Source organism: Paramormyrops kingsleyae, chromosome 1 (assembly GCF_048594095.1).
Source record: "Paramormyrops kingsleyae isolate MSU_618 chromosome 1, PKINGS_0.4, whole genome shotgun sequence".
Taxonomy (NCBI): Eukaryota; Metazoa; Chordata; class Actinopteri; order Osteoglossiformes; family Mormyridae; genus Paramormyrops; species Paramormyrops kingsleyae.
Window position 1 is genome coordinate 30,316,706 of NC_132797.1, and position 27,645 is coordinate 30,344,350.

The window sequence follows — 27,645 nt, forward strand, 5'->3', positions numbered from 1 at the left end:
AGGGGAGTATATTACACATTATAAATTTTAATATCAATTTAGTAATTTTTTTTTGAAGCAGTTGCTGACATATGGTCTGTATTACACTTTCAAAATTATTTTCTTACATCAATGGGCATTAGTATGAAACTCGTGAAATGCTTGACCACATTGGTAAACCCACGTTTTAAAAATGGATATGGAAAATTGCAAACAAAAAACTCGTTTTCACCATTACATCGTTTTCAATATTTAGATTTTTTATGAGTCACGCTTTCCATGCTCAAACGAAATTATTCATTCATTTATTTGGTATTAAAATGTTTTATACAATGACGATAAGTTGAGGTTTTCACTTTTAGTTGCAAAACAGGTCGTATCTAACCGCAGGGTAGCGTGCCGCTCTATTCAGTTCTATGACTGATCGGGGACGTAACCCCGCAGCACGTTGACAGGTCCAGGCGTACGATGGGCGTGTCTTACAAATGGGAATTCTGCCACATGTCTGCTTTAACGCCGAGACGTCACGTCTTTCCACATGGGTACATAAACATGGCTGCGCTCGCTGTGCGTGGCGAGTTGGATGACTATACCCAGAAGGCAAACTCTGGACGGTCGTGGAGGTGCGCTTTCCCCTTCCTCACGTGTTCGCTTTTGCTTGTGTGAGGTGGTAGGAGCCCCGCTGAGAGGGAGGACCGTGTGCCGCTTCACCACGCGACGACAGCACGCCGGCTCGCGTTCAGGCTGTCCTCGCTCTGTTGCCAAGTGCTACTTCAAGGTGAAAGCGAAACCGCGCTTTTAAAATCAATATGATGCCGCATTTGGCTGCATTCTCACACGGTAACCGTAAGGTACAGCCTGCTTAGCTCCCCGACCTCTCTATGTCAGCGTTAATGTGAACCAGCTTCTCTCGGGTCGCCTGAACTTTCAAGTAACTGTACTCCCATGTTAGGAGCGACGACAGCACTAAATGTCATTCTCCGAAACCGAAGCAAAGGTGGAGGAGACGTCGAGTCAGTTGCAAGGGGGGGCGCCGGCTGTTACCGCTACGCCTGAAGTTGGCCCGGGCGATGTCCCGTGCGTTAATGGGAGCGGCGACACTGCTGGATTGTGTTCAGAGGCTGCATGCGGCGGGTGCACGCCTCCTGCTGTGAGTGCGCGGCCTGCCGCCGCGTCCGACCCTCCCATCGCTGTCCCGCACCCGGTCCCCGCTCCGACGAAGGCGGTTGCCTGCAGCCAGCTGAGCGCACATGCTTTAAATTGCAGTACAAAGTCACCAGTGGGCGACGCGGCGCCCAAAGCTATAATTGGCGCTGGCTCGCCCATCGTGTCCAGCACCGGTACCAAAATCGGTACCAAAATTATTCAAGTGAGCACTTCGGTGCCGTCGGGAGCCGGAAACGCTGGCGGCCAAGCCGGCTACGGCGTGGGCTTGGTTGCTGTGCCAAACACTGGATCGGTTACGGCTAGTGTGGCACCTGCTTCCAAAGTGACACGAGTAGCGACTATAACCCAGGGGCCCTCCAAGGGTGCTGTCATCACCCTGCCGAGGGCGGCCGTTCCTCAGCAAAGCGCGGGGCCCAGAGCGCCCGTCAGCACCACCGTGCAACTGCCCGCCAATTTCCAGATTCCTCAAGGTAAGAAGGGCGATTTGGTGAAGATCATACAAGTTTGAAGTTTTATTGTCACTTGTTCGGAAGATTGCAGTGATATTCTTATGCCACAGATGGGGGCAGGTGCTTTTTTTTGGGGGGGTAATAGTGGAATATGGTTTAAGACTAGCTGGTACAAGCTGGGGGGGAATAGTGGAATATGGTTTAAGACTAGACGGTGCAAGCTGGGGGGGGGTTGTCTTACACCCCCAGCTTGATTATTGTATCTGATGAGTGTAACACTTCGTCTTCTGGCTGTGACACTTTATGGTACCATACTGAAAATAATTTGCAGCTATGGTGTAGTCTGTGAGTGAATATCTTGGCTGAGTAGTTTGTATCCTCCCTGAGCGTCCTAAAAAGGCTGGTGACTTTATGATTTCATAGTAATGAAGGCATGAACTGAAGGATTGAAATGGTCCATTATAATTAATGAAATTTGCATTTCTCAGATTTCTGCCTTAATTTAGCTTAGCGTAATTTTCTTTCTCACCTGCTTCGTGCTGTGTGTGTCCAGGTATGGTGCTCATCCGGAGTGACAGTGGACAGCTGATGCTGGTGTCCCAGCAGGCCCTAGCACAGGCTCAAGCCCAGGGGATAGTTCCTAGACCCTCTACAGGAGCTGCCCTTGTGAGAGTGCCAGTGCCACAGGTGGGTGGTTCAACAACAGGAGGTACTTTGCCACTTGGACAGAATGTACAGCGCTTGTGCATAGCTGTGAGGTTACTTGTGTACAACGCTAGTGCATAGCTGTGAGGTTACTTGTGTACAACGCTAGTGCATAGCTGTGAGGTTACTTGTGTACAACGCTAGTGCATAGCTGTGAGGTTACTTGTGTACAACGCTAGTGCATAGCTGTGAGGTTACTTGTGTACAACGCTAGTGCATAGCTGTGAGGTTACTTGTGTACAACGCTAGTGCATAGCTGTGAGGTTACTTGTGTACAACGCTAGTGCATAGCTGTGAGGTTACTTGTGTACAACGCTAGTGCATAGCTGTGAGGTTACTTGTGTACAACGCTAGTGCATAGCTGTGAGGTTACTTGTGTACAGTGCTAGTGCATAGCTGTGAGGTTACTTATGTGGGCTGCTGCTTATCCACTCAGGTCTGAGGAATGGGTTGTCTTGTCCCCTTACTGAAACCGCATCACCTGAATTATTCCAGTAAAATATCCAAATATTAAGTGATTTTGGTGAAGGGTTTGCTTAGCAATAGTTATCATCCTATATAAAATGACAGCAGGTAGTACAGTTAAGGATTTAGTGCTGGTAATTTTTTGCTGCATTAAGTTTCACATGTAAGGAATGCTCATTTGCCATTTGTGTGTGTGTGGTAATTATGTTTCTGAATAATGTATATGTTCCCAAACTCATTTGTTTGTGTAGGCTTCCACATCAGCGATAATTAAAAAACCAGACACCGCCCATGTAATAAAAGTGCCCCCTCCACCAAATGATGCAGCAGTGTCTTCGTTCCAGAAGGTATCTGTTGTAAAGGTAGGATGCAGTACTTGTGCATCTGAGTTACTTTGATGTTAAGTCATACTGGTGAATAACTATGGAAAGCAATGTGTGCTCTCCGCTCTGGGCTAACAAGGAACAGTTTTAGACGGGAAGTACTCAAACTGGCCATCTGGTGAAATGAATTGTTCATCAGTACATTTAGGTGTCTTTAGCAGGCAGAACACTTGTGGTGTTATATCAGCTTGGCCTGTGGTTAGGGATGTGCGTGTGGAGGCTTCTCTTGCTTAGTTAGGAGTCTGATGCCTCGTTGCATCAGAATGTCTCAAAATGTCTTAGAAATTATTGTGTTTATCAGAAATGTGCATACAGCTTCTGTTTTAAGAATAAAATATGTGTGTGTGTGTGTCATATATATATATATATATATATATATATATATATATATATATATATATATATATATATATATATATATATATATATATATATATATATATATATATATATATATATATATATATATCATATATATGTATATATATATATACATATATATATATATATATATGATATTCTCTTTATTTCATAGTTTTGCTGTTATTGTTTTACCGTTTGCAAAATAATTACATGGCTTCTATGGCTTAGTTTCTACCTCTATCCCCAGTTGAAGGAGAGAGATGGCCTTGGTTTTTGGTTTTCAGGGGCTGTAATTGGTTCGTTTTAGGCGTTAAGTAGCACTGGTCAGACTGGACGACCGGCTCTGCCCACACCTGGAAAGGCACCTTTGATCATTCCTGCTAAAAGCGAAACGGCCAAGACTGCAGCCACAGCAGCCATCTCTGCCGTAAGGTCTCCTCAGATTGGTATAATATGAGGGTCTGTGTTTGTTTTTATTCTGCTTGCTTGCTTGTTTGTATTACACTCATTTTATATGCTAAAAATTTTAACTAGTGTATGTATTGTGAATTTTTCTTTTCCCCCAGGAAACCCTTGAGAATGTGAAGAAGTGCAAGAACTTTCTGGTGACGTTAATTAAGCTGGCATCCAGCGGTACCCATTCAGCCGAAATGGCGAACAATGTCAAGGAGCTAGTTAGCAGTCTTCTTGTAAGGCGAACAGGCAGCTTTCCATGGTTGTTTTGTTGTCAAGTGCATCAAAAAAATATCTCCTTTTAACTTGATTTTTTATATTTTATGTAAAAGGATGGAAAAATCGAACCGGAAGAATTTACTGACCGGCTATATACTGAGCTGAAGTCGTCTCCCCAGCCGTATCTTGTTCCATTTCTTAAGGCAGGTTTCCTTGCCAAAAAAAATCTTTTGAAATGCAATTCAAACCAGTTTTTCTGTTGTGTAATGTAAGAGGTCAGTGGTTTTCACTTGGTCTTGGTCTGTCTGAAGCGTTCGGCACCTAATGCAGTATGTTCTTGGTTTAGGCCCTGCATCTCTGACATGTAAGGTTATGTGTTTTGAATTGGCCATGTCTCCCCAGAGGAGTCTTCCTGCCGTCCGGCAGCTAACCCCAAACTCCCAGCTCTTCATCCAGCAATGCGACCCGCCGCCAGCTGCCAAAGCCCCACCCACAGCCTCGCCTGCCCTGGCATCGACTGGTGCTGTGAACAAGGCCCTGCCCCTGAAACCCATGCAGCCGAACCGGCCCACCCAGCTGGTTAGTCCCACCCATTTCTCCCTGCACCGTGTAGGACGCAGACGTGCAGGGCAACACTGGCCTTTGGCCAGCAGACGTGACTGTAAGGTGCTCTCCATCTTTTTTCTCTAACTTGAGTTGTATTTCACATGTTTAAAATTTTGAACTAAAAAATAGAGACTTTTTGTTTCTCTTCTGCTCCTAAGTTCATAGGAAAATGGCATTTTATCTGGGGACAGACCTTCTCCTGCTGTGCCTTGTTTGCTTGCTCTGTCCCCCACAATGGAGGCACCCTCTTTTAAAACAGTCTGCCCCATTATTCCTAGCAAAACAACCAGTGCTGGAGCACAGCAGCAAAACATTTACATTGTAATCTTGTTTTAAGTGAGTTTATTATTATTTTTATGGATAATTCTGTACTTTGGGTTCCTCAGAGGTTACTCTTGTGTAGTTCGTTTCTGTCATGTTTTCTCTGCACTTTGTCTTAATTTCCCTTCCCAAAGATGATCTTGCCCTGGGTAAGATGTAATCCGTTTAAGTCCTTTGGCCCTCATCAGTCTTGTGAAATGGAACTAATTTGAAATCGTTTCTGACACAAGGGCACATGGATTTCATTGTTTTGACTTTCCTGTCAAGTGTACCTTATATATAATAGCATTTGCATATTCTTGTTTTTCTGTGATTCAATTTCTGACAGTGTCATATTGCACCCTGTGTGAGAATCATCCCCTTGCGTAAAATTTCTATTTATTAATTTATTTTTTTGCTAGTTCTGCCTTTTACAGGCCTTTACAGAGATGTGCAAGTAATGAGTAATGTGGAACCGTAATTAAATGTTCTAGAAGGGACACCCCCCCCCCTCCCTTCCACTGCAGACTCGCTCATCGCCGGGCTCTGATGTTCAGAGTTCTCAGAGACACAGTTGTGGCCTGGGGTGTGATCCTTAACGGGATCACGGCTTCAAACCCGCTGGAAACTTCAGCGACTTTAATCTGAGGCCCTTTGAAAAAGTTGTGTGACGGTACAGCTCCCAGCTAGTCCCGAGAAAAGACACAATGATGAATGTAAAATGCTTAATTTAGTCGTGGCCCCAAGCCAGGATTTCGTGACTGACTGACTGACTGCCAGCCATGACAAGGGTGCCTCTAATTCGACACTCCTGCAGAACACTCTCTCCTTTACATGTAACCTCTTCACCAGGCCAGAGATTGTGCAAAAGATTAGGAATCTGCACCCGTTCTGGATAAGATATCCATCCTCTGTCTGGTTGGAAAGTGGATGGATGGTTTTTTAATTTTCCTCCTCAAATGTGCTTCATTAAAAGCTCATCCATCCATTTCCTGCACCTGTGTGTCCTTTGTAAAGTCACGGGGGGTCTGGAGCCTGTCCTATAAGCTACGAGGCAGGGAATAACCATTCATTATTCATTATTTGGTGCCACTTTACAATAAGGCTACCCATATAAATGGTGTATGAATGGTTTATAATATGGTTATTAATTAGGTTGTAACACTTTGTAAATTATTAATAGACAATTTTTATAACACTACTTTTTATTAATGAATTACTTCCATTTACAAGTGGCAAAAGGGAGCCTTATTGTAAAGTGGTACCCATTATTTTATCGTAACAATGAAATTTTAGCTATAAGTAATTAACGTTATTCTAACTATTAAACCATTAGCAGAACTGACCTGAAATGCTCCCTTATGTGAACGACAAAATGTGTGTGTGTGGGTATTTATTTATTTATTGCACACACCTTGTTTACTTTTTTCCCCAGGTGATTCACCAGCCCAGAGGGGTCGTGATAAAACAGTCTGTGACGGCAGCACAGTCGGTGCCTGTGCTGGGCCATGGCCAACCAGCTCAGCGAAGGCCTGTGCTGCAGACTGCCACAAATCCCACGGGTATGTGTCACCCGGGGGCCAAATCGAGAGGGGAGAGTGAGGCAGCTGAATGTCCACTGGAGGAGGGTGGAGTTGGGAGGAGCGGAATAGCTGTAGGACTGGCTCATGGGGCCAGATTCTCTCCAAGTGTGTGGCTCAGTGGGTCAGGATTTTGTGCCTGAGATCAGAAGGTCGCTGGTTCAAATCCCAAGGTCAGCTGAGTGATGTTACTGTACGCTTCTGAGACAGGCCATTAAACCCCCAGTTTTTCTAGGGACTGTCTGATCATGTTTTCTGAAAAATGTGTATTGCCTTGGATACAGGCATCTGCTGATGTTCAATATGTTCTTTATGCTTAAAAAAATAAAGATTTTTGTTTAAATCTTTGTTAATCTATAGGTGGTCAGTTAATTCCTCTAATTTAAGTGCCAAATTTCAGCTGAAGATCACATGTAATTCTGTCAACATCTATGCCTTTTTGGCATTGATGATTAGGTTATGTACTCCCCTCTGCTTGGTTGATTGACAGTCCTCACGTTTGCTTGACAAATGCCATCATCAGACCATCTGAGTAACGTGACAGTCACCACTTATGCCTCATGGCACTAATGCAAAATGCTTCTTGACTTCTTGGTGGTTTTTTTATGGAAAAGTTTTATTAATTCAAGTTGGTGCTACAGCAGCCTTGTTTTTAATGAAGTTTAGAGCTGACAGATCGATCGTGCTGATACCATCTGGGGAGGGTAAGGCGGTGGGGTGTTGGGGAGGGAGGGAGGGAGGGGGGAAAAAAAAGACTTTAGAAACTTGCATTGCCTCCTTCCACAATCTAAGCTTGTTTATCACATGTTCTCCTCCTCCTCTTCTTGGTGTGAGTGTTCATTAAGTCTTGCTTGTGGGAGTTTTCTTGGCTATCATCAGACACTATCTGCCCTGGGAAAAAAAAAGCATATTTCGCAGATAGTTTTATGCATCTAGTCATTAATGCATAAAATAACGGCCCTTCTGGAGATGGTGTATAGAGGACGGCAGGGGTGTCGTGCCCGGGGATGTGCTCAGCATGAGCAAATATGTGTCAGTGCTTCCAGCTGTATTCTGAGTGTTATTGTACGCAGGACACACGCACGCACGCACGCACACACATCTCTTCAGTGTTTCGTACTATGTGATCCGAGGAATAACGATGGAGCTGGGGTGCGACCGGGAATAGCGGTTCGAGCGACGGGGTGGGTGCTGTCCAGGTCGTCCCCCCCCCCAACCCCCCCCCCCTTAGCCTCTACTGCATAGTGGAGTCGTGCAGAAATGCCAGCATTCGCCTACGAGGTCTCAGAATACCAAGGCTTGCCTCTGCAGTGCCATGACCCAGTGGCAGCAATTAGACGTACACTGCACGGACCTGGTGAATAGGAGAAATGTTTGCTGTGCCAGCTGGTTTAAACTTCTGACATCTGTGTTTTTCTCCAGATACTGTGCCACCTTTTACGAGCGGTTTTTGTAGCATCACTTTTAAATGCAGCTAATTTGCCCACCAGATCAAAATAATTGATAGAATAATTCCTATGTTTTGAATTTGTGTATTTAAACTCTTGGTTTGAGGCAACACAGCCTTCGCATTTATATGGAATATCTTGCGTTGCATTTATTTTACCTTCTTGTCCTTTATCCAGATTTGTTTGTAAAAAATAGAGCATTTTATCAGGGTGCTAATCCCCACCTCCCTTTTTCTCAGGAGGTATTATAAAGCAGGGTCCTCTTCAGGTGTCGAAAATTATCAGCATGCCACCTCCCCAGGTGCAGAAAAACAGCTTCAGGGACAACACGCCTGTGGCCTTCAGGTAATGGCACCTGTTTTTCTGAGCAAGCTTGATTCTTTGAAGAATAGTTAGATTTGAGAATTTTTGACCCTGTGAACCAAAGTCATTGTCATGTTTTGGTGTCTTATTAAGCACTAGACAAATGGCCAATGGCTCAGTTGTCAAGGTACCCTGAACTGATTCCTCATCAGGAATGTGTTGGTTTTTGTCAGAGACGAAGATGACATCAACGATGTGGCCTCCATGGCAGGGGTCAACCTGAGCGAAGAGAGCGCCCGCATCCTCGCCACTAACGCGGAACACGTGGGCTCCGTCGTGCGCTCCTGCCGAGACGAGCCGTTTCTCCCGGCTGGTGTCTTGCAGAAGCGGATCATGGAGACTGGTATCTCTTCAATTTACTTGCATTTGCAGCCTTCCTTTGTAGCTCTTGATCTTGGAATGTGTTCTAACTGAAACGGCGTGCCCTACGCTTTCATAGTACATGTTTAGTGTAGGTTGCTCCTTATGAATCATTGTAATTCACATTTTTTGTGGTACTGTTGGCCTTTTTATGAGCAGGAGACATGAATAGGAATGTGCTAGTGCACGATTTGGTTATTTTTCATCCGCCCCTGTGGTCGTGTCTCCAACCATGTGCTGTGATACACTAAGAGAAAATGTCTTCCCGGTTTCTCTTACTTATCCTGAACAAGTAGCCAGCAGTGTGCAATGATTTGCATCAATACGGATATGAAGAGAATGCATACAGAGCTGGAGACCTGACAGAGGAGAGTTTCTTTATCTTTTAATCCCTTGGCGATGCCTCAGTTTCTGTTCCTCTTTCCTCTTTTGGGGTCTGCACAAATGTTAAGCACTGCAGTCGCTGTAGCTTTAAAATCCAGTGTGAGATTCATCGCAGCATCGTGCACTGGGTGGTTTAATGGACCTGCTGATCTTAGAATAAGCAGAGATACCAAATGCTGTTGGCCACTGGAAGCCACCCATGACGGGTCTCAGATGTAATCGCCTTTGTGAGTCCATCTATACAGCCCAGTGCGCACAGGAATTTCCCATTGGGATCAATGAAGTCCTAACCCTAATCTAATCTAATCTAAAGTGGTCTCTCCCTCTTGTTCAGAGGATGTGTTGAGGATTTGGATGGAATTTGCCTTGATGGGCTTTTGGCTGCTTACTGCTTCAGAGTTGCATGATACCCGCAGGTCACAGATCTCCAAAAAAAAGTCAGACACCCTCCAAAAAGTGTTTTGTGTGGTCTGCTACAATATGCCACATGATGTAGGTGAAGACACCAGAGGCAACTTTATAAAGACGTTGATATATGGATGGTTAGTGTATCTGCCTGCGTTTTGCTGCAGGTTTGCATTATTTCTTGATTGCCATTTGTTACTCATGAACTTTACATAAATCAAAATGAAGCTCTTTTGAATTCAGAATGTGGAGGGTTGTTTTTTCCCCCCCCCGCACTGAAATTTTTGACTTGAAATATTTCTGCGATAGCAGCCTGTGGTTTAACTACCCCACAAAGTTAAATAATCTCATTAATATAATTATGCCTCTGTGACTTTAACATACTTGAAACATGGAAAGGCAGGAATGCACTTGCTTCAGGGCATGGTGTGATTTCAGCTTGGCGCCTGACCGGCAGCACTTGCAGGACTACTTGGTGAAAGCCATTTGTGTCCAGCAGGTGGCAGTGTTGATTAAAAGCAGCGGGTCGTGCCTCGCAGTCCGTTCCTTCTCTCTCACAGGAATGCTATCGCTGCAGATTTCGTTGAGGTAATGTGAAAATATTTAAAAAGTGCCATAACCTAGCACGGGCTTTATTGTGGCTGCAGTGTCAGTGTTTTGTGTGGATTTTTCCTTTCCATCTTGCACAAAATAAAACCTGTACGTAGACATTTTGAGGCTGCTGTTTGAACCCCTGACTTGGCTGTCTGTTGACCGCTTTCATGTTTCCAGCTCATGCTGTCCATTCCTCTTGGAATTCCTGTAATGTCATCAGATATTCTCCCACCAGGCAATATTTTTGAACTTTTTAATAAGGATTTTGATGCTTGTTGATTGGTGTTTTGAATTGCAGTTTTATTACGGGAATGTTAGAATATTTTGTTTGTTGAAGGTGTACATTATAAAATGTTTATTAGTCTAGTGTTGGTCGTTCCTTCCACTGTGCCGCTTGTGTTGGGTAGCAGCTAGCTCGACCTGTGCTGTCCGGTTTAGGTTGCATTTTTGTTATAGCTACCTAGTGTTCAGGTGTAATACAAATAAAGCGAGCTTGGGGGTGGGCTTTAGTACCTACTCACTAGAGACTAGGGGGCATTAACCCCTTGGGACTCAGGAATGGAGGAGATGCCCCTCAGGGTATAACAGGCTATTAAAATGTCACTACACAAATACCCACCTCATTTTGTCCCCAATACTCATTTTTGGTCTTCTTGCATGTCTCCGAAATAAAGGTATGCCTTTTTCTGAATTAGTTTCCCTGTAAAATAGTCCATTCTGCCCCCATAACAAGAGGATCAGCATCTTCACAGCACGCTTGTAGTTGAAGAAGTGGGAGTTGGTTGGATGCCACTTCCTTTGCTTTGGGAAGCTTAGTGTTTCGTCGGTTGTTTTAGAACAGATGCACAGCAGACTTTGTAAGGCCAATTTGTTATTTTTGTTAGTTTAATTACTGAATTATTACTGCACTCACACTAAGAGCCTCCTGCATGGAGTTGGGGAGTGTGAAGTGCACCAGCTTGTGTATATGCTCCACTGATTTTTGTTGTGTATTTTTTTTAAACCATTTTAATAATTCATTGTCATTACGTACCAATTAAAATAAACAGCGCCCTTTACAATGGGTTGATTTCAACTGGAGGGTGAGCTTCCTTGCTGTGTTTAATGTGGTCTGAATGGGCTGATGTATGTGGAGAGGCCATCTCCGTGAAAGGCTGTGTGTGCGTGTGTTTGCGTGCACAGCAGCCTCTGAAGCACGGATGGAGGCACTAGCCCCAGGGGTTGTTGGCGGGAGGTGGGGGTAGAGTTAGGGCGTCCTGTCCCTACAGGGCGATTGATGGTCTGGAATCATTGAGTGCTTTCTGCCACTCTGCTGGGGAGTTCAGAAAGCTTTGTTGCTGCTCTCGCCGTTGGTGGGGGAGGTTTGCCCCAGGCCCTCCTGGCCTGCAGCCGATGCTGCCCCCTGGGGCAAATGACTACAGATACCCCACCCCAGGACACTTGAGGGTAGGGTGGTGTAATGGGTTTGGGGGGGATTTCCCAGGTGCCATTATGTCTGGACATGTTTGGTTCAACGTGTATTTGTGTTTGAATCTTTTGTGTGTTTAAAATCTTTCGAGGCGGTATAATGCTGTCTTTTAATACCCATTGTCTTTGACTAATTATGAATTGTGGGAATAACTTCTGTTGTGGTTGATTGTGCTTTGGAATGTATGTTTTGGAAGGTAAATGCTTTTGTCTACATTGCTTGATTGAGTTTTTTTTTTTTTCCGCTTCTGGGCACAATGCTCCATTTGAGATGCAGGCCTTCGTGCTGCTGAAACAGACATTTTTTTTTCTTCCATTGTCTGCGTTTTTTGAAAGTGGGAGTTGAATGAAAACTCTTTGATCAGTGGCATCAGCGGCTGATGTTCTTGTTAAGCAATATGTAAATGCCTGTGATATTGAACAAACTTGCCCGTGAAGTGGAAATCAATCTTGCAATGATGAACAAAATAAAATAAAAAGAGGTCTTCCAAAGCTGGAGGGCTCTGGAGAGGAGAGTTTTATGGAGATCGAGCTCCTTCCAGGCCACCTCTGTCTATTCTTCTTGCCGGTTTCGGGAACCGATCTTAATTGTTGCAGAAAAGGGTAAAATGTAGCGACGCATGTAATTACAATTAATTTTTTTTTTTCACTTTTACTGAAGTGTTGGTTTAACATGCACAGAACCATAGGGTAGAATACCTTTGTGGATGACTATAAATATACACTGAAAAAGAGAATGAAGGAAATTGGTGAAATGTCTGCATAAAGCTTTGTTTGGTTTTTGTTAAGCTTGCTGGAGGGCATTGGTGAGTCTCTCTGTAAACTCAGCAATATGTTTGGTCTGTTCTGATCAGCCCCAAGTTCACAAGAGTCCAAGGCTGGTTTAAAGCCTGTGTCTTTCAAGTAAATGTGAGCCTGGCTTGCATTTGCTATGTGAATGTTGAATCTAAGTCTTTCTGAGTATGTTACTTAGAGTACTATGCTGTAGGTAATATGGAACTGGGTTTAGGGTGAGCAGGTAGTAAGCTTTAAAATTAAAATAAACAAACTCTAAATTGTGATGATCAAAATTCACTTTATTGCCAATATGTGCAAACATAGCAGAACTGTCAAACATGAAGTACAGAACAAAATTACAAGACATAGAGGGGGACAGTCCACAGAACAATGTGTGAAAAGAACAGGAATACAACTGAGTACAAAAATTTACAGAAGATACAGTGCAAGATCTCTTAAGACAGTAAGTTAAACATTAGAACTAGTGCAAGAACCATGGCAGTTTGAAATGGTGACTGCCTGGGTGGGTGGAATCAGCTGCAATCTTCCCAGCTCTCCTCTTTTCTCTGGAGGTGAGCAGGTCTTCTAGTGCTGCCAGCCAACAGCCTGGGATCATCTCAGCTAAGCGAACCACACATTGTTAGCTGGTCTTAGAGAAGGTGGAGGAAGCAGGACACTAGATGGTGACGGAGGATGTCATGACACTCTCAATGATGGCAGAGTAGAAGTTCAGTAGGAGATGTTGAGGTTCTTGAGTTGGCATAGGAAGAACAGTCCTTTCTGTGCTTTTTTTGGGGATGCCACACTTTAATGTGCTGGTGATGGTGGTCCCCAGGAATTTGAAAGACCTAACTAAATAAATGGCTGGGCCATTAATATCCAGGGGAAGGTAGACCAGGGGTTGGTGGCGAAAGCTGACTCTCATTTCCACTGTCTTAACTACATTGAGTTCCAGGCTGTTGCTGGCACAGATGGCCCGCTTCTCTGTGATAGGAGGCGTCATTGTATTGTGTCATCCGCAGACTTTAAGATTTTGATGGACTTGTCTGCAGAGGTACAGTATTTTGTGTACAGTCAAAACAGGAGCGGTGAGAGGACACAGTCCTGGGGGGATCCTGTGCTGATGGCCATAGGGTCAGACTGGTGGGGGCCCAGCCTTACATACTGCTTCCTGGGAGCTGGTAATCCTCTGGCAGATGCTTAAGGGTACAGCTCAGCTTGCTGTGGAGAAGTGAGGAGACAATATTATTGAAAGCTGAGCTGAAGTCCGCAAATAGGATCCTGATATTTGTTGGGGAAGTCCAGATGTTGGAGAATGTGGTGGAGGGACAGTTTGACTGCATCCTCCACTGAGCGATATGCTCTGTATGCAAATTGAAGAGGTAGTCTGTGATGGACTTGAGATAGGCCAGCATCAGATGTTCCCAAGTCTTCATAACTGCTGAGGTCATTCCAGTGATCTTGTCTCTCTTGGGAACTAGGACGATTACAATCTCAGTGAAGCATTGATACATTGTTGTTTAAAATACAAGAATGGCCAATTGAAAAGTGCATATAGTTCGGCAGTAAAAATGGGCTGTGAATGTGCAGTAAGTGCAGAGTCCGGCCCCAGATGTTTGACCGCTGTTTTACTTTTAGGTCTGCATCATTTAACCAGCATTTAATCTAGGCTGAGTAGAAAGTGGAAATGGTCTGAGCCTGGTAAATCTGAGTCAGAATCACAGCAGCATTGTTATTGGATAGTTCTCCTCTTGGCTTGGGGTATGTATTTATTTTGGGAAACTCCCTCCCCCCCCCCTCCCCCCAACAATTTTTCCACTACCCAGATAAAGGGCAAGCAACAGGCTTGTAACTAATGTGACGGGAGTCTGGGAAAGCATTATGAACAGAAACTCAACTGGGTCCATAGCTTTCAGTGTCTTCCAGAATCTGCCTTCCACCCTGATCTAGCAGAACCTTAAGGACTTTTGGAGTGTTTAATGTTTTAGCTTTTTTAATCCTGGGGGGGGGGGAAGCTCCTCTAATACCCTTTAGGTTTCTTAAGGACTACTTGTAAATATTTGGAGTTTTTTCTGGGGGAGGTTACAGGACCATGTCTGGATGTAGCCTTTAGCCTTATTGTGATACTTTGCTAAGCAAGGAGCCTTTCATTTGTAATAATAGCAAATAAGGCTTTGAAACCCCCACCGTAACTGTCCTTATGTCCTTCAGTCTGTGAAGGTCATAGGAAAATAAGCGCTGGGAAGTGGGCTAAACACAGGTGATTTGACACTGTGAGTAATCATTAGCATGCTAATCTGCACCAGTACTTGTCCATTTAACAACTGATCTGTGCAGGTACCCTGGTGAAGGATGTGTTTCATACACGTGCTCCTTAAGTGACCCACTTATCACTTTCTACAGGTGTATGTACATTTTTTCTTTTACGATTTTTCCAAAGATTTTTGCATCACCAGCCAATGGGATTTTTGTAAGTGGGACTTATTTGTGGATGGTACCTGTATGGCTGTGCTCTTTGGGTTTCAGCCAGCAAAGACCCCATGAAAAGATCTGCACTGAGGTGAGGAGACGGGTGTGGCCCCCAGCCTGCCAGAAGCACCATTCCTGACACAGTAATCTAGAGAAACTTGTCATAAACATGTGAAATTTATCAAAATGGAAATTGAGCCTTTAAATCCCTTATTTGAGCCTGCTAAATGTGCAGCTTTCCAGTCTCTAATCTGGGGGCTGGGGCTGCTTGGCACTGGGCTCTCAAGCCCCTCTATCACCGGCTATATGGCTCCAACAATTCTGAGGGAGCTCTGTCTGCGTGAGACGGAAAAGTGTGTCTGATTTAATAAAGAGATACGAAGTATAGCAACAGCTGTTGATGCAAACTTCAATTGTGACTGGGAAATATTGAGTAAACTGCAAGTCTGAAGCGATCCAGTTCTATCTTAAAAGGCACGTTTGTTCCAGTTTCTTACTGACAGTGAAAGCATTTTGTTTGAGCTGCAGTGCTTAAGATCGTCCCCGTTCTGTAAGGCCGTCTTACAGGGAATGAGACTTCTATGGTTTTTTTTTTTTTAATAATCTTATTTAATTGGTTGTCCTCGCAGTCGGCTATTTGGACATTGACTCGTGTCCGTGTTGTCGTTGTCCTATGAATGACCTTGCTGACAGAATGGTTTCCCCCGGCGGGGTAAACGAGCTAGTGCCTGTTACTCTCATGCTACAGGCAAGGTTTTATTAATGCAATGTCTGCAGTCCTTTTTGAAGTTGTGACTTTATGGGTGGGTGGTGGTGGGGGGTGGGTTTAATTTCCTTTCTTTTTTAACCCCCCCCCCCATCTGTTAACGTGGTTGACTTTCGGGGGCCTACGTACCTGCCGTGCTGATTTAATTCCTTCCTTGCGCAGCCTGTGTAAAGGTGTGATGCTCAATGCCCCGGCAGGTAAGAGACACGGCATAGCAGATGTCAGCCCGGATGCAGTCGGCCTGCTTTCCCACGCGACGCAGGAGCGACTCAGGGGGCTGTTGGAGAAACTCACAGTAGTGGCACAGCATCGCAAGATATCCCACAAGGTCTCTCTCTGTTATTGCTCTTAGTGTTAAATAAGAAGCTTAATTGTGGCATGCTTTAACCAATGAAATCTCACCTCTGTCAGTGATTGATGGCAGTAGTCTCACCCACAGTTACCAATAAAAACTTTACCCCACCCTTGTAAAGAAAATACTTTCACTAGTATTGTTCATGCCATGTATTGTTTTATATTATCTAGAAAGCAAGAGATACATTTTTCCCCCTGTAAAGATGCTTGCGCCTTGGGTGCTTGTGAATATGGTGCAAGATGGCAGTTAACAGATTTTATTTTTTTTCCCTCAATCTTCCAAATCTCAGGATGACTTCCATCAAAGGCAAATAAGTGACACCCGTTCACAGCTTAAGTTCCTGGAGCAGCTAGACCGTCTGGAGAAGCAGCGCAAGGAACAGGAGGAGCGCGAGATTCTGCTGCGCGTGGCCAAAGTGAGAGGGAGTCACGTGTCGCACATCGCGTCACGTCATTCGCCGATTGGGGACCAGTCGGATGTCAGAAGTGTCACCATTCATGGCGCTTCATATCGACAGTTCTTGATTCCTGGGTCAAAAACACTTACTGTACCTGCATCCAGTTTCATTTTCAAAGAGCCCCAGCTAAAACAGGAGTGAAGCAAGAGCTTGGCTTCATTGACGGGCAAATGGGGGCTGGGTCTAATGTTAAAAGATCCAGTGCAATTTGAGGCAGTAGTGGGAGGTTTATTCATTAACCCTGTGACTGCATTTGAGAATGACATGTCTGCCAAGCATGTGGTCAGGAAAGGTTCTGTTCCACGTTTGCCCCGTGGCCTTTTTGTCTTGTGATTGATTGCTTTGCCTTTCAAGAGTCGCTCCAACCGCGAAGACCCAGAGCAGCTCCGGCTGAAGCAGAAAGCCAAAGAGGTAAGGGTGGTTGGTCTGCTGTCTCCAACCTCCTATTGGTTCATGGTGATTATATCTCCCCCCCCCACCCCCGATAGTCAGGTCAAGGTTTACCCTGCTATCACACGTAATTTCCTGCAGCCCTGGGGCAGAGGCGGGAATGTGGACGTGGACAGCTGTAGGCAAGGGGAGGCTGATGCCTTTCTGGGTGCCGGTTCTTACACCCCCATTGCCATTATCACCGATAAAACATAGTGATGTACTTGTGTGTCCTTTAGATGAATGTAAACTGTGTGTGTGTGTGTGTGTGTGTGTGTACCCTGATATATAAAACACTTCTGCAATAGGCTACAATTTTAAGCATAATTGTTCATTTTGTAAATCTGATACAACTTATAATTCTTAGGCTTGAAGGTGGTGCAGGGATTTTGTTGTAAATGAAAAGTGCCCCTGGCTTTTAATTTCCTGGGCCCAGTATTTATTTTATTTTTTTCCTGCCTCTGATGGAGCCCTTGTTTTCGCACAGTTCACATCTCGCTGTAGGGCTTCTTATACTATAACTTGGACTAGTTAAGCTGCATGTCCCACAGGTCCTTGCATAGCAACTGTAGGAATCGACGAATGAGTTGGTTTGCATTGTCTGCCTCACGCTTGCTGACTTTCACGTTTCCCGATACCCATTTCCTCACATTCTTCACCCGAGAGAAAAGGCTCTGCTAATTGGAGCTTATTTTAATTGAGCCTAATATTGGAGCTATCTGGAATTAAGCACCCCATGGCGAATGGGAATAGAATCAAATGAAAGCACCTAAGGTTGAGATGGAGAGCAAGGAAGTTTGTTTGTGTGTGTGCACAAGCATGCTTGCGGCTTCCGAAGGACCATGGATGTTGTGACGGAAGACTGGATGCTTTTTAATTTTTCACGTTAAACCTTGAGTGTGTCTCCATGTTGGAACGACCAGGATCTGACATAGTAGTACAGGCGCGGTCTTAGTACCTCTAAGTGCTTGATTCTATATTACTGCACCTTTTGAGCATCATTCTTGTGGATGTATCACTGGCCATGTTTCAAGCCGGATCTTCCTCTAAAGTTTTTAAAATGAATCACACATTTGTCTGTGCCATAAGAAACGAATCCCAGAGCGTGCCGTCCTCTGTGTGTGTTAATTAAACTGCTGTTCTAAGGTTTGTTGCTGTGTTTCACTAGAGAACCTGTAAATCACCTGGGGTTTGATCTGACAACAGTAGAATGTCTTTACTGGATGAGCTCCAAGGCTTCTGTGGTTTGTCCCGCAGAAGTTTCCCTGGAGATTCCCTTCGTACCAAGTAGAAAATCGGAGGGTTAAGCCCTCAACTCTTCAAACCCAGCAGAGTATTAAGGAAAACAAGCCCTGTTCAAAAATGGTGTCACATTCTTTTGTTTGTTTCTTCTCTCTTGTGGCGGGCGGAACAGATGCAGCAATTGGAATTGGCGCAGATGCAACAGAGAGATGCAAATCTCACGGCGCTGGCAGCGATCGGACCTAGGAAGAAGCGCCCATTCGATTCCCTGGGCTATGGATCGGGGAATGAGGTAGGGAATGCAATTATGCTGCATGCTACCATGGCCCCTCTGCTTGTGTGTGCAGTCCTGAATGATTACACACCCCCATTTCTAATTCTCCCCCCCCAACCCTCTGTTGTTGACTTAATATCAGTAATAAATGCATGCTCTTTCTAAGAGGTATAGCCATGTTGTAGTTGGGGTCTTTTGTTTATTTTTTTTAAAGAGTTGTGGACCGTTAGCATATGGATTTAGGTCATTCGTTATTCTGCAGGTCCAGCATTAATCACACATCTCCTTAAGCTGTGTTCTGCTGTTGGACTGTACTAATGATCGCTCTCATTACCTGCTCTTGACGTGAACAGACAGATCTTCGTTGAGGGTATTGGTGCACGTTTTCAGCATTTTGAATGTGTCGCCTCACCCCCCCCCCTTTGTAAAACAACGCCGGTCTGTAATGCGGCAGCACAGGCTTTGCCTTCGGCGAACCTGTCGCCACATAGATTTCCACATAATGTTGAGCTGGACCTTTTAGGCAACATGACCACACAAAAGCCCACCGACTCAAATTCCGCCGGGTGGAACCTTCTGGAAGCAGAGCACAATGGCACAGGTGCTGAGCACCACGCCCTGGCACCCACCCTTTCACTAATACTGTGGGAAGGGGGTGTCTTACAATGAACCCCCCCCCCCCCTCCCCACTCTGAACCAGTACCCAGGGAAACAGATATGGCCAGGCTCATGGTCTCCTTTGGTGCTTTTCCACTGATATACAGGAACCAGACCATACCAGACCCATACTGCAAAGAGAAACTAGTTCCAGCTTGGTTCCAGCTCGCTTAGATTTTTCCACTGCAGACGGATCAGTACAATAAAGGTATTGCTGTGTTTGGAGAGCAACAGTGACATTAAACCAAAGAGATGATTCTTTACTGTTCACATGGGGTACATCATGATTTACTAGGTGCTCATTTCCGCTAGCACATATGTGAAAATCACTGTCGTGTTAGCATAAAATGCTAGGGGAATTAGCATTAGCTTGTGTAAATTTGCCTTATGAATCTATTACTTTCATTCTATATTACTTTTTCAAGCTGGAGGTTGGGAATACAGTCGTCCCTCGCCACTTCGCGCTTTTACTTTCGCGGCTTCACTCTATCGCGGTTTTTTGTATTGTAGCACCGGCGGGGCGCATGACCCAGCATGCCCCGCGTGTAGTTGTAAATAGCCCTTGTTGTGTTGCTGTTATTGTTAATGGTTATATTTCCATATTGTTGCGCGTGTGTTTACCTGTGTCTTGTGTGTACCCGCTCTGATCCACATGTGCAATTAGCTTCCGTAAATCCCCCACCGGGTATGCGTCTTACAGTTCGGCGTCTGACAAGCTTGTGTTTCTTATGTATAATCGGTTTTTCGGTGCTCATCGGGTGCCAGTTGTAGTCCTTGTAAGGACCGCTAATAAGGAGCGAGTTTCCCCGGCCAGCGAGTCTCAGTTTCTCTCTACTCCGTGATACCTCGGTCCGCCCGTCGCCACGGGATATTCATTAAAAAGTTGATTTAGACCGTGAAAATGGTACATCGCTACGCATCGGAAGCATCGTTGTTGTTGTTGTAATTTGAAGGTTAATTTTGAATAAAAATGGTATGAATGGGGTAGGACCAAATAAGTTTACACTTCTGCCTACTCCTTTTCAAGCAAGGTGTAACATTATGACGGAGAATGTGGAAATGGTTTTTTTTTTATTTGTTGTTTGAAACAAATAAAGATTGATTGATTGATCTTTGCTCTTCGTAATTAAATGTACAATAATAATAATATGATATTTGTAACGTCTAATATGTTTTATTTTCTCTTATTTTGTTTAATATATTGGGTAATATGAGTATAATGGTGACTAAAGGGTGTTATTTCATGTCTAGAGGGCTCCAATAATGTTAAAAACCGTCTTTAGAAGGTTGTAAAAAGGTTTTCTATGCTTAACTACGAGAATATTCTATTTATAAATAAAGAATACTACTTCGCGGAAATTCACTTATCGCGGTAGAGTCTGGAACTGATTAACTGCGATAAACGAGGGCCGACTGTATACCAATACATTGCGATGTGCGATACTACTGATCCAAGCATATCGGCACAGATCGCTGGTTCTTTCTTGTCTCTGCATTTCAACCAATCAGATGATGGTGATGCAATCAGCTCAGTTTGCTCGTTAGTAAGCTGGGCCATGTCAGTGGGGGTACAGCTCACATAATTTACAGTGGACGACATTGTGGTACGGCTTGGTTCTTGGTGACAGTGTAAAAGTGCCACTTGATGATTAAGTACATTCACAAGTCACTCGTAGAGCAAGTAAATTACAAAAATTAGCCATACATATATAATTTCACTATGTATTTTATATAGTTTCACTTGTATTAACATTGGGCTGACTTGTGTCTCTAAATTGAATTATTTGCTGTTAAGTGCACCCATCTTTCTGGTCAGATATTTTAATTTTCTTAGAATTTATGGGGAAACACGAATATAATCAAAGAGATTCACTGTAGTGTAATTTTGTGGATTTGGGGACATTCTGCGCATAAAGCAGAAAAAAACTCCTCCAAGGGGCGCTCTTCCCCATTAGACATATCAAAATTAACCAGCTGGGGAGAATCACAAGGAACTCAGCAAGATTTTTAACAAAGGGCAACATGCAAGATGGGCAGAATCCCTTCATAAGAGTCCGCGTGCACCTCCCTGAGACGGCCTAATCTCCCTGCATTTCAGGCTCCGCACCCTAAAGGCCTGTTTGTGCGCATGCAAAGTTGGGTGTGTCGCCCACCGCCAACAATGTCGGCAGGACGCGACGGCTGAGCCGTGAAGTAAGCAGTTTCTCGCTCTGCCAGAACTGTGGGGGCAGCGCAGATGAAAGGCGATTCTCGAAAATGATGGCCGTGCATTTTTGAGAAGTTGCGACGCTCAAACTTGGAGACACGTGGGTCGAGAGACTTTGAAACCGCTGGCCATTTGCGTGGTGGGTAAACTGCAGCCAAACTGTGCAGATAAGAGCTGCAGCCTTTTGCCGTCTCAGTCTTTAGCCGGCATACCATACCTCATTTAACTGCTCTGCTGACACTCTCCTCACTGTTTACTGGGCCATACTGCTGGACTTTCTTATAGGAGTAATTTGACCTTGGTACCCTTTTTATGGACCCCTGGGGGCCGTGTGTGGCTCAGCTGGTTAGGTCTCTGCTTGTTATCGGATGGTCACTGGTTCGAATCCCGTCTGACCACATCTCCGTTGGGCCCTGGAGCAAAGTCCTCAACTCCTCAAAAATGCTCCAGGGCGCCGGATGAACAGCTGGCCTTATACTCAACTTCAAAATAAGAAGGAGAGCATGATGGGATATGTGAAAAACACACCCCATTGTACCTGTTTTCATACTTGTACAAATAGCTAAAAATAAGCTCAATTTTATTTCAATTGGTAGAACTTAAACTAGCATCTTTTACATTGGGAGTGGATGTGCACTGCACCACCTGCTGGTCAGACACGCCCACACGCACAAAAATGTCAGCATAAATGAATAATTAGACAGTCTCTATACTTTCTGATGTGTGAAGATGACTGGGCTTGGTTTCCATAACCTACAGCAGGTCATTAATGATTTTAAAGCAAATCCCCTGATATTCCCCTGATACCTGACATTAGCTTACTGCTGTCCTGAGCCTTCTGTTGGTCAGGTCAAGTCGCAACAGCCCCCCCCCCCCCCCACACACCATGCTCCATTGCAAACTTTGACATCATCAGAGGAAGTCAAGCGTTGGCGGTGGGGGGTGGATTTTGGAGATGCATGTCGCATGCTTTGGGTATCAACAAGGTAGGTTCAGTCCTGCCTAGCGGGAATTGTTTGCTCAAAATATTACACACATGGTTAGGTCCCCCCCCCCCCCCCCCAGACTGAGAATGTCACATGGGTTCCGCACACGCGGTGGGGGCTGTCTGTTCCCTGCCTGCCCGCTTTTGTTTAAGGGGTAGTGTGAGCGCTAATGGAACACTTTCCAAGACTTTTCAGCAAACGTATGGAGGGATGAAATGGAGACCCTGTTAATGAGATTTCTCTCCCGAAGGCATCGCTGGGAGGGTTAACATTCGCTACACAGCCCCCCCCCCCCCCCCCCTACACACACACACACACACACACACACACACACAACTGCCAGTGTGACACTTCAGTGCAAAAGCTTTTACAAGGAATAAGACGAAACCCCCCCTCCCTTTCCGAGTCCGCATATTGGCGCTGCGTTGACGCGCCATAAAAACATCGTTTGAAAGCCCAGAAGAGGGAGTACGTGGGTTATTTTTATTTTTGCAGAATGAAGGTGAAGGATTTTAGTCCTGAACACTGCTAGAGGGTAGTTTTCCCCCTTTTTTCCCTAAAAGGTTCCTAGGCTAATGACTACAGAAAAAGCAGACTTTCACCTCCCTCAAGTTCCAGGGAATTATAAAGGACGTCGCTGTTGGGTTACTGCGAATCCCCAGGGGTTTTAGTTCCATTTAGGACATGGGCCTCCGGGCACCTCCGTTGCATCCTGTTGAATTGACCTCCTTTTCAACTCTGAGCTGGCAGCTGCACTGCCGAGCACTGCTCTCCCCAGGACCCGGGGCGGTCATGTGACTCGTGTGACCTCTGACCTTCTGTGCCAGACCAGGTAGCTGGTGCCCTTCTTTCACTTTGCACGAATGAGGGGTGCTGGAAGAAATGCGGGGGGTAGCTAACTTTTTATTTTATTTGCATTTTGATTAAATTCAGCTCAAAATGTAAGTAAATGTGAGAATACTGAAAGAGCGGTTTTCTGATGCATGCTTTTGTTTTGTAGAGTTGTACATTAGGAAGCTGTGATTTTATACACGCAAACATGGAGTGGTGAGAATTAACATGCCTCTTCGTTTCCAGCTCAGGCTTGGGTGAGTGACACCAGATGGCCATACTGAAAAGACACCGTCTTGAAAATAAAGCCATAGCCCAAGGATTTAATTGTGTGTAATGGGAGTGGGGGTGGGGGGGGGTGACTGGAGGAATAGGGCCCAGCTCCTCTGGGGGGGCTCCGGTGTCACACATCATTGGCTGACCCAGACTCTTATTCTGGTTGGACCTCGACAGATTACTCATACAGTCAGGTTGCATGACATGGTTTCTGGTCTGTGATCTTTAGATTTTATCAAGTTCTTACTTCAGCTGGATTGGTACAGGACTTAAAATTATGTTTGTTTGTAAAATTCTGGTATAAGGCCATCTGCAGCAAAGATTAGCATGGAACGGTAGAGCGTGCAAGGGCCTTCGAGGCCTGGTGTAAGACTTCTTCCTAACGCCTTTGATGTTTGTGACGGACGTTCATACAAAATGCACTCGTTAAGATACACAGTGACCCTGTTGTGATGCATAAATTTAAAATTAAATAAATATCATCCCACCTACCCACAAGACTGTAAACCCTGAGCTGATATCAAGGCCTGATTGGAGCTCAGAGCAGATGAAGTCCAGGCCATTTAGTAACAAGGGAGTCCGAAGTGTTCCAAAGCCGTGGTGTTTATTGATGCGCTGCAGTTCGAACTGCCAGCCGTCGTGTGAACTGTGACCCCCCCCCCAAACGCTTAGGCTGCTGGGCAAGTGGCCAGACTGCATACGGGTATGTTAAGATTCCCTCTGATTTTATTCGCCCCCCTTACAAAAAGATTAAGAAGAGGACCTTGTACAACATTACCATGTTATCCTTGCCAACGGAGAAATACAGTCAAAACACTGACTGCAAGGGTCTGAATATTTTAGCCTCAGAAAAGGGGTAGTGCTGCAGTGGTTGATACCATATCATCATTAAATTGGGCTGAAAATGTGCTTCTTATTGCAGCTGAATGCCGGAGAATGGGAGCGAGACCTGGAGGTGATGCTCTTCCCTCCCTTCTCCGTGTCAGCACCTGTATCGGGCTGTTCGGCTCTTGATTGAGATGTCAGCACAGCTAAGTTGCGACTAGGCTGTCATCCATTGTGCAGATGCTGGATGCTCCGCTCCTCCAGAGGGGTTAACGCACCCCCAGGCATCACCTCGGCCCCCGTGGCCCCCCCCCCCCCCCCATCCCGAATGCTCCTGGGCGTTTTGCTCCAGGGGGTGTGGTGTGAGGGAAGCATACTTTTTTTTGTTATTTTCTAAAGGCGCAGTTGCAATGGTGCGTCCAAATCTTTGCACGCAGCTGCTCAAGTCCACGTAAAATCAAAGGGTTTGAACTTTCGCCGGCAGCATAAATTTGTGCTGATGTATTGAAGGTGAAATTAGTGATGGATTAAAATGTAGTCATCTCTTGCATCAGTGTTTTTAAAATGCTTTTCATTTTATAAACCCTCTGTAAACTAAATCTAGGCAGATGTAAAGCTTTCACATTAGTGTGAATCCCTCCCTTTATTTGTCACTGTGGCCTTGTTGTTCTTTCTTGCTCTCCCGAAGCTTGCAGTTGATAGGATTTTTGAAGAAAAATCTTTAAAATTTTCATAACTCACTGGTTAATGAAGGTTTATCCTGACACATTTTGTACACTGTGATTGGCCGCAAATGACCAACACTCAATTTGATATGTGAGTGAGTGTCCCAGGTGCTGTTTATATACTATATGTGCTGCCTTGCATCACATCCTTGCATCGATCGATGGATTCGAGCTGCAGCATTTGTTGTACTGAATTTTCAATGAGCTGTGATGCAATTTGCAATATGTGGTACCATGTTTGAAACAGCTCACGCCGTGGAATTTCTATAAATGCATATGAAAGACCTTTGTCGAGAATCCTCTGTATTAGTTTAGTTTAATTAGTTTCTAATTTTTGGTTTATTTAATTTAATGTCCCTAAGGCAACTAGGTATGGAAATTTTGAAAGTGCTAGATTTTGCCTATATAAATTGCAGATATTACCCAAAGCCTTTGAACAAGATTACCCAGAAGGCCTTGCAGCAGTAATGCCTGAAAGGGTGGTGTTTTTTTTTTTTTTTTTTTTTTTAAATCCTCTCTAAGGGCAGGAATATGCATTCTGCAGAAGGCTTCAGGCCTGCCCTCAGTGTGTGTGAGTGCAGCTGTGGCAAGGGGAGAGGAGAGGAGTGTGGGGGCTGGCCCCCCACGTCCAGGAGGCACCTTCCCCAGCTCCAGTTGCATAGCCTGTGGGCACCTGTGTGTGTGTGTGTGTGTGTGTGTGTGTGTGTGTGTGTGTGTGTGTGTGTGTGTGTGTGTGTGTGTAAGGACATTTGAAGTGTCGGTCAGGGTGCCGTGAGCCCCACAGACTGGCCACTGTCCATGTGATGTCTGCCAGCTATGTTGTGTGGTTGCCCCCCCCCCCCCCTCTATGTGACTGTCACATGGAGCACCTGAAAGGCAGCTGATGAAATCGATGCCAGTGCATCAGAAAATGTATCCCGATAATCTGGCCCCGGCTTAAGCTCACAGTGGCTTCTCATTTGATTTACCTGCTAGAGCGGTTTTTAATTTTCGTCTGCACATGTCATCCTGGTGATTTTCTGTCTGTCTATATATCGAAACTTGGATATGCTGTTTCAGCTGTGTGTGTTCAGTGTGTGTGCTGACTGTGCAGCTAGTGAACGGGCACGCTTTCTTTCCGGGAGATTCAAGAAGATTCCTGTGAAGTCCTCATTAGCACCCGCAGCAACTTCTAATGGTAACTTCATCCAGTGACTCAGCTCTGTCTCTGTTTCTTCTAAAGTCTCCTCTTTCTTCCCCCCCGCTCTCTCCGTCAGGTTCCAGGTACTCTGCCTTCCTCTGTTCTGCCTCCCCAAAAGACGCTGCCCCTCCAGAGGGTCACCAGGGTCTGCCTACGGGACCTCCTGTTCTGCATGGAGCAGGATTTGTCGCTCAGGCACTCTCTGTGCCTGTACCGGGCCTTCTTAAGATAGCTACACATGCCCAACCGTGCAGATGAACACTAAGGGCGGTCACTGACAGTCCTGGGTTGGTGCAGATCTACGCAATAGGTCCGGTACCGTGTCTGGCCTGTGCCTCATGGTTAGGACCAGGACCACGCGTCAGGTGTGATGTTTACACAGCACCAGCCACTGCGTTCACTATGTTCCCTCCAAACCATCCATGGACAACACGCTTCCTTTGGGCTGGTTTCATGCAGAGGGATTACTTTGCCAAAGCTAAGAAATTCTGGGAAAAAATGTTCTAACATGGGTATGTGTCCCAGTTAAGCCATAGTCACTAAGCTGTGCCTTGCTGGATGATTGTACTTCATTAAAATAGATTTTTATTAAGGAATTTAATATATGACAACAGTATGCAACTAAGATGTGGTTTATTTCTATGTATGGACCAAATTTTGCTGAGGTTAAAAAAGGGTAAAAGATTTATCAAGGTTTCCCCCTTGGTCTTTGTTTTGTGGGTTAATGTATGAGTTAAGGATGCATTCTCCTGACATTGAATTCTTACTCATCTGTTTGTAAATGCATCTTGTGTGTGAAGTAATGGAAAATAATATTTCAGTTGCACCAAAGGGTAAAATGTTATGTTGAGGATAAGGTTTCCAAGTTTGTTGAGTTAGTATGTGAATTTTACACCTGTTATAAAACAACCACACCAATATTTGTAATGATGTTGTGAATTGCAGAAGTTTTTTTTTTTTTTTGGTTGGAATTAGTGAATTGAAAACCATTATTTCTTAACCTGTTTTTGTGTACTTTGCTCACAGGATATCTGAACTGGCCCTTATTTTTCTTCATTATTAATGAAAAAGCACTTAATTGGGGAAAGGGAAAATATGTTGTGAGGAATCAAAAAAATTGGCATTATTGTTATGGACTCAAGTGGTCAGATCTGTCTTGTTGGTTTCGGCGATGTTCCTTATTGGCTCTGCGGGAAGTGGTGGCATTCTGTGACTGATCTGCGGTGGAGGGCTGTTAGCTCTGTCCAAATGTACTGTAGGGAAATTTCATTGGCAATAATGTTCATTCACTGTTTACAGAGTTTGCTTTGGACAGATTTCTTGGTGGTCGGGTCTGATCAGTGGAAAAATAGATTTTCTTTCTCCTGAAACATGGGATAACACTGAGGGCTTCCTTAATGTGTCATGGACCATATCGTTTTTTGACCTTTGTTATGTTTCTAATTTTGTTATCCATGATGGTTTAATATGTTAAAAATAAAATCAGCACTGCCAAAAATG

At 44.8% G+C, this 27,645-nt stretch overlaps 1 protein-coding gene across 1 annotated transcript; it reads left to right on the plus strand.

The window, feature by feature from the left end:
* Positions 1-27,645, plus strand: LOC111851651 (TAF4B RNA polymerase II, TATA box binding protein (TBP)-associated factor). The gene is made up of 15 exons (XM_023826742.2): positions 1-1,616; positions 2,149-2,282; positions 3,017-3,127; positions 3,819-3,938; positions 4,078-4,200; positions 4,297-4,386; positions 4,586-4,762; positions 6,525-6,651; positions 8,357-8,462; positions 8,654-8,823; positions 15,900-16,030; positions 16,347-16,472; positions 16,869-16,925; positions 18,358-18,477; positions 26,222-27,645. Exons 1-15 carry the CDS (start codon positions 950-952, stop codon positions 26,375-26,377), a joined length of 2,415 nt encoding a protein of 804 aa, XP_023682510.1. The 5' UTR covers positions 1-949; the 3' UTR covers positions 26,378-27,645.